The sequence below is a fragment of the Portunus trituberculatus genome, chromosome 5 (genome assembly GCF_017591435.1).
Source record: "Portunus trituberculatus isolate SZX2019 chromosome 5, ASM1759143v1, whole genome shotgun sequence".
In the NCBI taxonomy this organism is placed as follows: domain Eukaryota; kingdom Metazoa; phylum Arthropoda; class Malacostraca; order Decapoda; family Portunidae; genus Portunus; species Portunus trituberculatus.
The window spans coordinates 718402-731857 of NC_059259.1; the positions used below are offsets into that span (position 1 = coordinate 718402).

The following is a 13456-nucleotide window of genomic DNA, read 5'->3' on the forward strand; positions in this document are numbered from 1 at the left end:
GGTTGCATGCCCCTGTGACCTGGCGAGCTAGGCTAGAGGGGGCTTAGGCCCCTGCTCTACCCTTTCGAGGGGGAGAGGGCTACCCATGCTAGTAGTAAGGTCGCCAGTGAGGGGCCAGACTAAATGGTTCCTACGTAGGCTGCTAGTGGACCAGCGGAGCCACCCGCTGGAGGGATCGCCCAATAGGGGCCATCCTGTGCTGGATGTTTGGGTGTCCAGGCTTTGGGACTTATGCTATACCTCTGATGTCTCTCTACAAAATCAGGGTCTTCTTTCCCCGCTGTTAAACGCAGGCCTGTTCCCCTGCCTGTGGGTTCGCTAGATAGTAGATAGGGACAGTGGGAATCTCGTTAATCCATTCATGCGCGTCACTAATTAGATGACGAAGCATTTGGCTACTCCCGGTCCTCCCAACTACCCCTACGCCCCAAATGGCTCCGCTACCCAGGCAGAAGAAATTAATCCTCCACCGGGCCACGGCTCCATGCGGGGCGCAGACCTCCTTACCCACCCAGACCACGACTTACATACCGTAAGTCCTTGTGGGAGAGTACCCAAAATCAACGTCCGGGGTCAGGACTTCTGACCCCATATACGTACTTGTACGTATTAACAACAAACCCACCACCATACTCAAAAAGGGAGGAGGCCCGCGGGGACATGGGATTCCCTATTAGCGTTTTGCAGAATGAACTACCGCGGGGGCTTCTCTAAGCTCTCGCATGGGTGCGGCCCATATCACACCGGCCGGGCTCCATCCACCAGTCTCACCCGAGCCCCGGAAGTCTTTTTAAAGCACTGGGCAATTCTTACCCCCTTCTCCATCCCGTGGACTATAAGGAGCTTCAGGGCCCCACGAGGGAGCCCCAGGCTCCGCCAGGTGTTGTAGGAGGGACCGAAAGCACCCCTCTCCAGCTCATCGTAAACGACGAGAAGATTGGGGTACTCCTAGTGAGATCTTCCACGAATGCCCGAATTCTCGGCGTGTTATAATACGCCACTTTGCGCATGTGTGCGTCATATAGGTCGCCCGCCGCTGCGTCAGCCACGACGTGGACATCAATCACATGCGATTGATTTCCCTTCCAACAGACTATGTCAGGGTACCGCACGCCAGCCTCCGTTGGGATGGCAGGCTCACGGCGGGTGCGATACCCAGGCCACTGGAGGGTGGTGATGTATCTCTCCAAGATCCCGTTATGTCTAGCAAGACGCTGAACCGCCACGGCCGGACACTGCTGGAGAATGTGTCCCAGGCTTTCGGGCCTGTTGCCATAGTAAAGGTCGCATCCTACTGCGGTCACTTGGCGGCCTCGTGCGCTGCGGACCTTCGTCGGCAGGAGGTTTCCCCTGAGCTTCACTGCCTGCACGTAGGTCTCTCCACGCATGAGCCGGGATCCATCACCTACCCACGAGGCGGAAATGGGGGTACACGAAGCACCATCCAATCCTTTGCCATCGTGGGAATTGACCAATCGGTTTTGCCGGAGTATCCTCTCCTCCTTCCTCCGACAAGTCAGGGAAGACTCGGGGTCGGAGGGGCACTGCTCCCTAGCTATGCTCCGGACTGCCTCGTCTCCAGACTTTGACAGCCTTGATAGCAGGTCCGCCCTCAGCCGGGGGACACGCGTCGTGAAGGAGGCCACGCCAAGACCGCCATCCCCAATCTCCGCATGGAAACATCCCATGGGGCTATCCTTTGGGAGATGGAGAGCGGCCCTGACGAACCTCCCCATTTTACGGTACATCCTACTAAGGTTGAGACCCCCACCTCGGAGTACATCATGGGTACAGCAGCCGAAGGAGAAAAACTTTGCGCAGCATCCACATCTTTTTACCCACGAAGGCGGAGAAGCTCTTCCCTAGCCCCCATCTAAGGCAGGCCGTCCTGATGGCGGAGAGTCCCACGGAGTCAAAGGCCTTCGTGAAGTCCAAGAAAGCCATATACAGAGGTTTAGGGCCTGTCTTCGCCCTACGGATGGCCTCGCGAACCAACAAAACGTTGGCCGCGCAGCCCTCCTCCGCCTTGAAACCTCTTTTGACTCCGAGGTAGGGGAGCGTGGGTGGCCCACCAATCTCTTTGCCAACACCCGATGGAGGATTCTCGTCAGAATCGGAGTGATAGTGAGTGGCCTATAGTCAGATGGACTGGAAGGTTCGTCAACCTTCAGAATGAGTACGGACCGACCAGCGGTCCAGCTGGTTGGGGATTGACCCAGGCACAAGACCGCGTTAAAAAGCCACCGCAGCTTAGTCAGACCAAGAGCCTCGACGGCGGCCTTCGACCGACCGTCGATACCTCTGGCTGTTTGGGCTTTGGTGGCCCGGAGCGCCATCTTCACGTCCTCCTCGGAGATCGGCTTCCAGATTTCTCCTTCCACCGACTCCCGGCAAGGAGTCCGGGACGTTCCCCGGCATTGGGGTGGACTAGGTCTAGTGAAAAGGAATAGCCAGAAGTCGTTAGTGCCAACAGGCTTTGGCCCCTCCTCCACTAGCCAGCTCTGACCGTCGACCACCCTCCTGGTCGCACGACCTCTGTCCCTTTTCCAGGCTTCCTGGAATCGGGCATACTCCATCCGTCTCCTCCCCCTAGTGTCCCTCGGAACCCTTAGGCTCTTCTCGGGTCTTGGGCGGACCGAAGGGGACGGAGACCAGTCATCCAGTTGTCTCTGGACATCTGTGGTGTCACGTGGAACCTCCACCCCAAGGATGGAACTGAGGGTCTCCATCTCACGATGTAGTGCAAGACGGAGATCCTCCTCGGGTGGAGGTAGTTCCACAACCGATGTTGCTCTCTCCCTTTGACTCAGCGATTGGGACGCCGGAGGAGAGAGTGGTTGCTGAGGCTCAGAGGACGGTCCAGAGTCCGCCTCTGGAGCTGGAATTGGCATGGGATCAACAGCGGAGACAACCTCCGCCACAAGCAGAGCCTTGTACTCCGCCTGCTTCCTCTTGCCTTTTATTGCCTCGATGGTTCGGTGAGGCAAGACCAGCTCATGTATTTGCTCGTTTAATCCCCGCTCACCCTAGTGGAGCCTTTCAAAGGCCGCCATCAGACGAACCTCTTCCGGGTCCCACCGGGCCTTAGTGCGAGAACGCAGCCGAGCAGCCTCAGCAGCGTGGAAGCTTTCAGGGTGAGCGGCACGCTCATGAACTCTACGCCCCCTGAAGTTGGCGTATCGAACATGGCAGACGGGGCAGGTGGGCGAACCTTGTGCCTGACCAGGTGCAGCAGCTTCCCCCATCGTAATTGGATGAGGGAAATCAATAAGGCCTTTTGATAGCTGACTGCGCTACCTCTGTGTGCCCACACAGAAGGAGAGAGTGTACTTGGTTCTCTGACCGACTGAAAACAGCCTGGGGTGGCGGGAAGACCCAGGCCAGAGACTTTCCAGCAGGACCACGAGGAGGTGACTCTCTTAGCAACTATGCCCAATTGTGATCATAGTTACTCCCGCCGTTTACCCGCGCTTGGTTGAATCTCTTCACTTTGACATTCAGAGCACTGGGCAGAAATCACATTGCGTCAACATCCATCACTGACCATCGCAATGCTTTGTTTTAATTAGACAGGCGGATTTCCCTGGTCCGTGCCAGTTTTGAATTGATCGCTGGGCGCTAGCCGAAGTGGGTTTGGAGCGGGGGACGGCTAATGCTCGTGCTAGAAGGCAGAGAGAGCCGGCGCCCCCGCGCCCACGCAGCCTAGCGCGTTCCACGGAAGGGCCGGAGACACGCCGGTCCGAGCTCTCGGCTAGAGCGACGAGAGGGCTAGCGTCGCCGGTACCGTGTGTACTCAACCCTCGTCAGGCAACACCAAGCCGTTTTGGCCCCTCCGCCGTGCCAACCTCTCAGCATGGCGCTGCGCGGACCCTGCGGATGGATCCCCGACGACGCGCACTCCCTCGCCACGTCTTAGCTCTGTCGTGGACAAACTTTCTGCATCATGTGGGGCCTTTTTTTTTTAAAACGATTGGTCCGCATGGGGACGAGGTACCCCGTCCACGGCAGCCAGCAGCGCTCGCTCCCATTGTCGTCCCAGTAGGTGGTTTCCCTTGTCCCTGGAGCTAATCTTTTGTGTTACTGTTTTTTTTTAGGGGAAAACACAAAAAAATTTCAGGTTCTTGTGATATGGCTGACATGGCCCGCGAGACGTCATCTTCAGGTCTGAGTGGGAAGGAGGATTCCCCTCCACAAGAGCCTCCCGCAGCAGTCTCCTGTTCTGGGAGTTCTTCTGAGGGACGCATTTCTGCTGAATATGACTCCCTTTTGATGGTAAATGTTAATACATCATTTTCCTATCACGCCTTGCACTCACTTCTCAAGGTGTATGGCACAGTTCTTCGCATTCGACTTGTTTATGATAAGGACTTTCCAACTAACCGCTGCTATGTAACTTTTCTGTCATGTGATAAAGCCCATCTGGCTTATGAACATGTAGTATTTCTGCACCTTGCTTTAAAATTGAATTTCTCCAGTCACGTAATATTTCAGACAGTGACATGGATTACATCCCAAATGTTTTTGAAAACTAATAGAGAATTCATTTCCAGAAGTTCGCCACATCCCGCATCCACGTTGGTTTGTGGCGTACTTCAGAAATGGGCGTGGGAATTTCATCCATGCCTCCCGGTACCTGTCCAAAGAGATTGGCATGAGTCCTGAGGGAAACCTCAAGAAGTATGGTAATGGGGTGCTAGTGCGAGCGAAAGATATCACGCAGGCAAGGATGTTGCATCATCTACCATGTCCTTCTGACAGCATGTTTGAGAGTATTAAGGCCACATCCCACCTTTAATTACAGTAAAGGTTGTGTGTACAGTCAGGATCTTTATGAATTTCCAGACGAGGAAATACTAGCAATGTGTCCTAGCTCAGTCCAAAAGGTGTCTGAGATGAGGAACTCTTCCAAAATGGTCCTTCTCACCTTCTTTGGTTCCACCCTCCCAGACCGTGTTCATATTAGTCCTATCAATCTTAGGGTGAGGCGTTTTGTTTCTCGCTCGCTTCAGTTTTTCTCATGCTATGGGTACGGAAAAAGCTCATGTAAGGAAGCTTCTCGATGTGGTAATTGCTCTGCACTAGACTCACATTCTGAGGAGCATTGCAATGCTGCTGCTTATTGTTTTCATTGCCGTGATGCTCACCAGTTACGCTCCAGGCAATGCCCAAGGTATCGCCTGGAGCAGGACATTTTACAGCTTGCTAATAGTCAGTTCATCAGTCTTGGTAGCGCCCGCCGCGAACTCCTGTACCGCCAGAAGGACGGTACTGGTGCGACATCCTATGCTTCATTGGCCGCTCGCTCTTCAGCTGAGTTTGCCGGTCCGAAGACAACTCCTCCTGCTACCTCTCGCTCTGTTGGGGCGGGTGGTCCTGTTCATTTGGCCAATAGGTTTGCCTTTTTGTCCGATGACTCGGTTGAGTCATCTCTTAGAAGTGATGAGAATAATACGGACTTGACCAAAGTCATCCATGTAGTGGATGTCCATTTGCCCCCTGTATCCCCTAAGCCTTTGAAGGGCCTGACCAAACGGCACCGCGGCTCTGCGGAGTCGATATATTTAGCTCGGCCTAAACAATCTAAGGTTTCTCCCGGTGTACATGATCGTGAGTTCTCCAGGGACCGCTCTGCAATGGTAGCTCCAGTAGTTTCTGTCCAGCCTTCGTCTCAGATCGGGCTTCTTGTGATGAGGACGGTCTTAACATGGAGACGTCCGATGATATTGTCACAGCCGTCCCTCGTGGACCCGCTGTGTCAAAAAGTGCAGTCCAGCCTGATCCTCGTCCTCCGATGACCGGTAGGAGTGATGATGGTTCGCATCACTCACTGGCAAGCCGAAAGGCTGCGGTCCAACGACCCGGCACATCACAACTACCGGTGTCTTCTCGTCGGTTGATTATTTCAAGTCAGGTGAGTCACGGGTAGCCCCCCTTCAAAAGGCTCGCCCCGTCCACTACACCTAAATAGTCATCTTCAAGCTTCTACAGTGGAACTGTAGAGGCCTTCGCGTCTCGTGGGGGGAACTCCGAGCTTTATTGTCGGAGTTCTCTCCAGCCTGTGTAGCTCTACAAGAGACTATGCTAGGTGATAGTACTTATTCTAGTCCTCCTGGCTATCGTGCCTTTTTTAGCACTCCTTTCCCTGACCAGGGCCACCATGGTGGCACAGCTATTCTAGTCCGTCAGGATATACCTGTTGTCCCTCTACAACTTAACTCTCCCCTTCAGGTGGTTGCTGTTAAGGTCTTTATGGGACGATCCTACACCATTTGCAGTTTATATCTCCCTCCTTGGGTTCCTGTCTCCAGGGTGAGCTTGACGGCCTGGTGCGTCAGCTGACTCCGCCTTTTCTCTTGTTGGGAGATTTTAACGGCCGTCACCCATTGTGGGATGAAGGTGCTAGTAATCCTCGTGGGTTTTAATCGGTTCTTTTATTGAGGATGAGGGATTGGAGATTTTAAATTCTGGGGATGTTACACATTTCCACAGTCCTACTGGGACTTTTACAGCTATTGATCTTTCTATCTCTACTTCTAATTCTTTCCTCGATTTTAATTGGCGGGTCCTACCGGATTTACACGGTAGTGACCACTTTCCTATTTTATTGGAATCTGTAAACTCTGAGCCACCGTCCCGGCCCCCACGCTGGGTTTTAGACAAGGCAGATTGGCCTCGATTCACAGACCTTAGCTCTTTTATCCGTCCGCTGGCTGACTTTTCTACTTGTGCTGAGGCTGTTGACTATTTTACCGATTTTTTACAGTCAGTTCAGACAATTTCTAGGACGTCCGGTCGCTTTACTAAGCGTCCCGTTCCTTGGTGGAACGCAGGGTGCGCTAACGCTGTGAAAGAGAAACGGGCAGCTTTTTCTCGTCTCTGGCGACATCATGGGGACCCGCAGTGTTTGGTCGCTTTTCGACGCTGCAGAGCTCGGGCCCGCCGCGTTTTGAAAGAGGCACAAAGAGCCTTTTGGAAAGCTTATGCCTCTTCCATTAACGGCCGTACCCCTCTTACGGATGTCTTTAACCCTTCAAAGCCTGAATTATTTTTTTCTTTTGTAAATGAATATGTTTATGATATTTTTATTTAGTGGTCATGCTAAAATGTATTTATGTGATTGAAATTAATTTCGTATTTGTATTTGTGTAGTTATAAGGTGTTACCATATGGTCACGCTAGGCTAATCTGGAAGCGGAAATGGTAGGGTCCTTGGATAATACAATACAACATATGCTCCCTTGAAGCTAATTTTATTTTTTTCATAGAGTACACATAAAGGTTTATGGTGATACAAGATACAAACATAATTGTTTTACTATTTATATACTGAGTACACATAAAGGTTTATGGTGATACAAAATACAAACATAATTGTTTTACTATTCATATGCTGTGTTTTACAATATTATTTGCCAGTGTGATAGGTAAGAAAGCATGACACACAGTCCAACATCACATTTACTGCATGCTGTGCGACCTACAGATTTGCAATATTCTCCTGCACAACGTCTTCTTTTGTTGCCTAGGTTTTGAATAATGTAATGGTTTTTACCATCATATCTAATGGAGTCTGGTAGTCGACCTTTGGATACACTGGCCTTTGACGTGGATGGCGACCAGCTCCTCTGGGGGAAGATCCGTAAGATGTCAGATAAAATCTTACTATTTCCCTCTTGAACTCCAGCTGTGTCAACTTTGATCCTACACTTCTGTGTAGTTGCCATGCATTCTGAACCGATACATCTAACAGCCATGTGAAAATTGACCACCACCATTTTTTACCACGAATTGATATTCTGTGCCTGTTTACGTTTTCATCCATCAGATCTGTTCCTCCCATGTATTTGTTGTATTCTCCAATCAAAAGTGGTCGTGGAATCATTATATATTTTTTTTCCTTCTTAGAATATCTCCTTACATGACCAACGGGATTGACTGAGTGAACAGTTGTTGCTACAGTAACGGATCCAGTGTCTTGCCATCTTGCAACTAAAATTCCATCATCACTACACTTATATGTAAAGGTTCCCTTTCAAGCTTCTTCATATCTTTGCAAGGCATTATGGTGCATTCCTTTGGAACCCGTGACTCCCTGATTGTCCCAGTACCATTGTATCCCTCTTGTTTCAAATAACTCAGCAGCTCCATACCAGTGAAGAGATTATCAAAATATAAACTGAATGGCAAATTCTTTGTATCATCATCAAAACTATCAATCATTTGAATTAGAGGAGTTACTGCCTTTCCAAATTGCTTCTCATAATCCTCATTGATTTGCACATTCTTTCCTTGATACACATCAAAATTTACCAAATAGCCCGAAGGAGTGTTCAAAGACCAAACCTTGTAACCAAACCTAATTGGTTTTCCTTTGATAAACTGTTTACACCCATGAGGCCCATAATATGCAATCATAGATTCATCATAGCTCAGCCTAGGTACAGGAACAAAGTGTTTTACAAATTTATTTTGAAGTTTCTTTATCAGTGGACGGAGCTTCCATAATTTGTCTCTTGAATCCATGGCATTATTATCAGCAAAATGCAGAAATTTCATAATTTGGATAAACCTGTCTCTCCTAATAGCTGCATGAACCATCTCATTTCTCATGTCTGGACCTGAATCCCAGTAAAACCTTTTTCCTGGCAGCCTATTGTACCCAGAGAGAATCAAAACTGCAATAAACACTTTCAGCTCGGCCTTAGTTACTGCAGGGTCAGGTTCATTCTTGAACTGTGCATAGATTGGTATTTCAGCCAATATCATGTTAAATATGTCTTCATCAAAAAACAACTCTAGCAGCTCATATGGACTAAAATCACGGTACTTTGAAAAATCACATTCAGGAAATGAGACAATGAGTTGCACAGGTCATGTTTTCCCCACTTGCGTTGTTTACGTTGATTCCGTTTCCGTTTTTCATTTTTCTTACTAGGTTTACAATTATCACCTTCTGCATCATCAGTAGATAGTTCAGGGTCAAGCTGTGTTCGTGCATTGTTTGCAAATAATACCTCAGCTCCAGCACGTAACTGTCTGCCAGTCAAATTGTCGAGCATTCCCCCTTCGTCTTCATCAGCAGAATCTTCATCTGACTCGACATTTGGCTCTGGAGGTTCAATGTACAGCCTACTAATGTCCTTTTCATCATCTTCCAGTTCTTGAAGTATCTCGTCCACTGTTAAGTTCCTAAGAAGAGAAAATAAATAAATATATTTATAATATCGCTGTAAAAACTCAGAGTTTATTTTTTTCATTCTGCAAAAGCCTAGTGTAACCATACGGTAACATTGTGATTGCACGCTTCCCTAACAAAACGTGTATATAATAGTAATACACTGGATACATGATTTGAAAGAGTAGTTCCTTCTTTATAAAATAAGATATAATCAAACATAAGAATTAAAACAGAAGTGAAGAAAACTACTGTCCTACCTTTTCGATTGAGCCATGGTGGATGGCGAGAAGAAGCGTCTGCACACTTCAGCTGCTTGTGCCAGACTAAGGAATAAGATGACGGTAGTGATGTGATATTTCATTTAGCCAATGCCAGGCATTCTTCATTTGGTGGGAAATTTGAAACGGATAACATGCTAGAGATCTGTTGTCACTTAAAGTGCGCACTGAAAACTGTGACCATATGGTAACGGTAGGCGTTCAAGGGTTAACAAAGTCCGCCGAATTGCTGGGAAGTATTCTGCTCCACCCCCACCAGTTTTGTTGTCTGCTGGACGAACGGTGGCAGATCCTAAGATTGTCGCCGACCTCTTCGCGGAGCACTTTGCCAGTGTGTACCGGAAGGATCCTGCAGCCCCAGGCGCACGTTACCACCAGAGAATGGAATCTCTCAGCATAAATTTTTCTTTCACTGGAGGGGAGTTCTATAATGTCCCCTTCTCTGCCTCCGAGTTGCGGACTGCTTTGTCCCAGTGTCATGACTCTTCTGATCCAGACGACATTCCTTATGCCTTTTTGCGTCACATGTCTGACCGTGCTTTTAACTTTTTATTAAATCTTTATAATATGATTTGGCATACCGGTGACTTTCCATCTTCTTGGGCTGTCGCAGTGGTTCTCCCGTTTCCGAAGCCTGGGAAAAATCATCTCCAGGCTACGAACTACCGTCCTATATCTTTGACATCTTGTATTTGTAAAGTGTTAGAAAAGATGGTAAATGTAAGACTCATGTGGTACTTGGAGAGAGGGAAGTACTTGTCATCGGTACAGTATGGCTTCTGAAAGATGAGGTCTACTATTGATGGTCTTTTATCTCTGGACTCCTCTATTTGTGAGGCCTTTGCTAATCACCACCACCAGGTTACTGTATTTTTGACCTGGAGAAGGCCTACGACACGGCTTGCTGCTGATTTGACGTTCCTTGTTTAATTTTGGTCTCCGTGGCCACCTTCCTATTTTTATCCAGCAGTCTTTATCCAGACGTCTTTTACGGGTTCGAGTTGGAAGTGTTCTCTCCGAGGCTAGTGCTTTAGATGATGGTGTCGCCATAAATGGTGTTATAGATACTTTACCAGATGGCGTTCACAGCTCTTTATATGTTGATGATTTATGTACTTCTTTTGGTGCTTCTAGGATGTCACTGATTAAGCGAAAGCTCCAATTGGCAATCAATAGGGTGTCCAGTTGGGCCAACTTAATTGGTTTTCGTTTCTCCACCTCAAAGACCGTGTCCATGAATTTTTGTCGTAATCGTGGCGTCCATCCAGATCCCGATTTTTATTTAGCCAATAGACGCCTCTCATGTGTGGAGGCCACTCGATATCTTGGCCTATTGTTTGACAACCGTCTTACTTGGGTTCCCCATTTCCGTTCTCTTAAAGCGTCTTGCAGGACGGCACTATCCTTTCTTCGGGTTTTAAGTCACACCTTTTAGGGTGCGGACAGGGTCACTCTGCTGCTTCTGCACCGTACACTTATACTTCCAAAGCTGGAATACGGCTGTGAGATCTACTCATCCACAACGGATGCACGGCTACGCGTGCTTGACTCCGTTCATCATGCTGGGGTCCGCTTGGCTACGGGTGCATTTCGGACATCTCCAATCCCTAGCCTTCTAGTGGATGCTGGTTTCTGGCCGCTCAACCTTCGGCGCCAGTCTTTGATGCTCTCCCCCCCAGATGGGAACCGCCTTGTCGTGGGGGCTTGCGTGCCCTTGTGACCTGGCGAGTGAGGCTAGAGGGGGCCTGCTCTGCCCTTTCGAGGGGGAGAGGGCTACCCATGCTAGTAAGGTCGCCAGTGAGGGGCCAGACTAAATGGTTCCTACGTAGGCTGCCAGTGGTCCAGCGGAGCCACCCGCTGGAGGGATCACCCAATAGGGGCTGTCCTGTGCTGGATGGTTGGATGTCCAGGCTGGAATGCTTTGGGAGGGGGGTCTCAGCTCTGCCGTGGACAAACATTCGTATTATATGGGACCTGTTTTTAAAACGACTAGTCCCCATGGGGACGAGGTACCCTGTCCACGGCAGCCAGCGCTCCCTCCCATTGTAGTCCCAGTAGGTGGTTTCCCTTGCCCCTGGCCCCCCCAGATGGGAACCGCCTTGTCGTGGTGGGGGGGCTTGCGTGCCCCTGTGACACGGCAAGCTAGGCTAGAGGGGGCTTAGTCCCCTGCTCTGCCCTTTCGAGGGGGAGAGGGCTACCCATGCTAGTACGGTCGCCAGTGAGGGGCCAGACTAAATGGTTCCTACGTAGGCTGCCAGTGGACCAGCGGAGCCACCCGCTGGAGGGATCGCCCAATAGGGGCTGTCCTGTGCTGGATGGTTGGGTGTCCAGGCTGGGATGCTTTGAGAGGGGGGTCTCAGCTCTGTCGTGGACAAACATTCGTATCATGTGGGGCCTTTTTTTAAAACGACTGGTCCGCATGGGGACGAGGTACCCCGTCCACGGCAGCCATGATGATGATGAGGAACTCCTCCAACATGGTCCTTCTCACATTTTTTGGGTCCACCCTTCCTGACCGTGTTAATATCGGTCCTATCAACCTTAGGGTGAGGCGCTTTGTTTCTCGCCCTCTTCAGTGCTTCTCATGCTATGGATACGGTCACGGGAAAAGCTCGTGTAAGGAAGCTTCCCGATGTGGTAATTGCTCTGCACTCGACTCGCATTCAGAGGAGCATTGCAATGGTGCAGCTTATTGTTTTCATTCTCGTGATGCTCAACAGGTACGTTCCAGGCAATGTCCCAGGTATCGCCTGGAGCAGGACATTCTACAGCTTGACAATAGTCAGTTTATCAGCCTCGGTAGCGCCCGCCGCGAACTCCTGTACCGCCAGAAGGACGGTACTGGTGCGACATGCTATGCTTCATTGGCCGCTCGCTCTTCGGCTGAGTCTGCCGGTCCGAAGACAACTCCTCCTGCTACCTCTCGCTCTGTTGGGGCGGGTGGTCCTGTTTATCTGGCTAACAGGTTTGCCATTTTTTCTGATGACTTGGTTGAGTCATCTCTTAGAAGTGACGAAAAAAATACGGACTTGACGAAAGTCACCCATGTAGTAGATGTCCATTTGCCACCTGTATCTCCAGTAGTTTCTGTCCAGCCTTGTATGACACCCTCCGTCTCAGATCGGGCTTCTTATGATGAGGACGGTCTGAGCATGGAGACGTCCGATGATATTGTCACAGCCGTCCCTCGTGGACCCACTGTATCGGAAAGTGCAGTCCTGCCTGATCCTCGTCCTCCGAGGACCAGTAAAAGTGATGATAGTTCGCATCACCCACCAATAAGCCGAAAGGGTGAGGTCCAACGAACCGGCACATCTCAACTCCCGGTGTCTTCTCGTCGTTTGATTATTTCTAGTCAGGTCAGTCACGGGCAGCCTCAAAAGGCTCGCTCGTCCACTGCACCCAAATAGTCGTCTTCAAGCTTCTACAATGGAACTGTAGAGGCCTTCGCGCCTCGTGGGGGGAACTCCGAGCTCTGCTGTAGGAGTTCTTTCCATCCTGTGTAGCTCTACAAGAGATTATGATAGGTGATAGTACTTATTCTGGTCCTCCTGGCTATCGTGCCTTTTTTAACACTCCTTTCCCTGACCAGGGCCATCACGGTGGCACAGCTATTCTAGTCCGTCAGGATATACCTGTTTTCCCGTTACAACTTAACTCTCCCCTTCAGGTGGTTGCTGTTAAGGTCTTTATGGGAAGACTGTACACCATCTGCAGTTTATATCTCCCTCCTCGGCTTCCTGTATCCAGGGGTGAGCTTGACGGCCTGGTGCGTCAGCTGACTCCGCCTTTTCTTTTGTTGGGAGATTTTAACGGCCGTCACCCATTGTGAGATGAAGGTGCTAGTAATCCTCGTGGGGTTTTAATCGGTTCTTTTATTGAGGATGAAGGATTGGAGATTTTAAATTCTGGGGATGTTACACATTTCCACAGTCCTACTGGGACTTTTACAGCTATCGATCTTTCTCTTTGTACATCTAATTCTTACCTTGATTTTAAT

At 49.8% G+C, this 13456-nt stretch overlaps 1 protein-coding gene across 1 annotated transcript; it reads right to left on the reverse strand.

The window, feature by feature from the left end:
- Window positions 1-3264: 3264 nt before the first annotated feature.
- LOC123513947 (piggyBac transposable element-derived protein 3-like) lies at window positions 3265-9656 on the reverse strand. Its single transcript, XM_045271445.1, has 5 exons — window positions 9436-9656; window positions 8841-9189; window positions 8570-8733; window positions 4634-4658; window positions 3265-3426 (listed from the first exon to the last, which is right to left on the reverse strand). Exons 1-5 carry the CDS (start codon window positions 9537-9539, stop codon window positions 3265-3267), a joined length of 804 nt encoding a protein of 267 aa, XP_045127380.1. The 5' UTR covers window positions 9540-9656.
- Window positions 9657-13456: the final 3800 nt, after the last annotated feature.

Excerpts from the sequence above, each read along its gene's own strand:
- LOC123513947 (XM_045271445.1), bottom strand. The coding sequence starts at position 9,539 with ATGAAATATCACATCACTACCGTCATCTTATTCCTTAGTCTGGCACAA. Across the intron at positions 8,734-8,840 it reads CATTGTCTCATTTCCTGAAT|TTCAAGAATGAACCTGACCC; the intron begins GTGATTTTTCAA and ends ATCTATGCACAG. Across the intron at positions 3,427-4,633 it reads ATGCCAATCTCTTTGGACAG|TTGCTAAGAGAGTCACCTCC; the intron begins GTACCGGGAGGC and ends AATTGGGCATAG.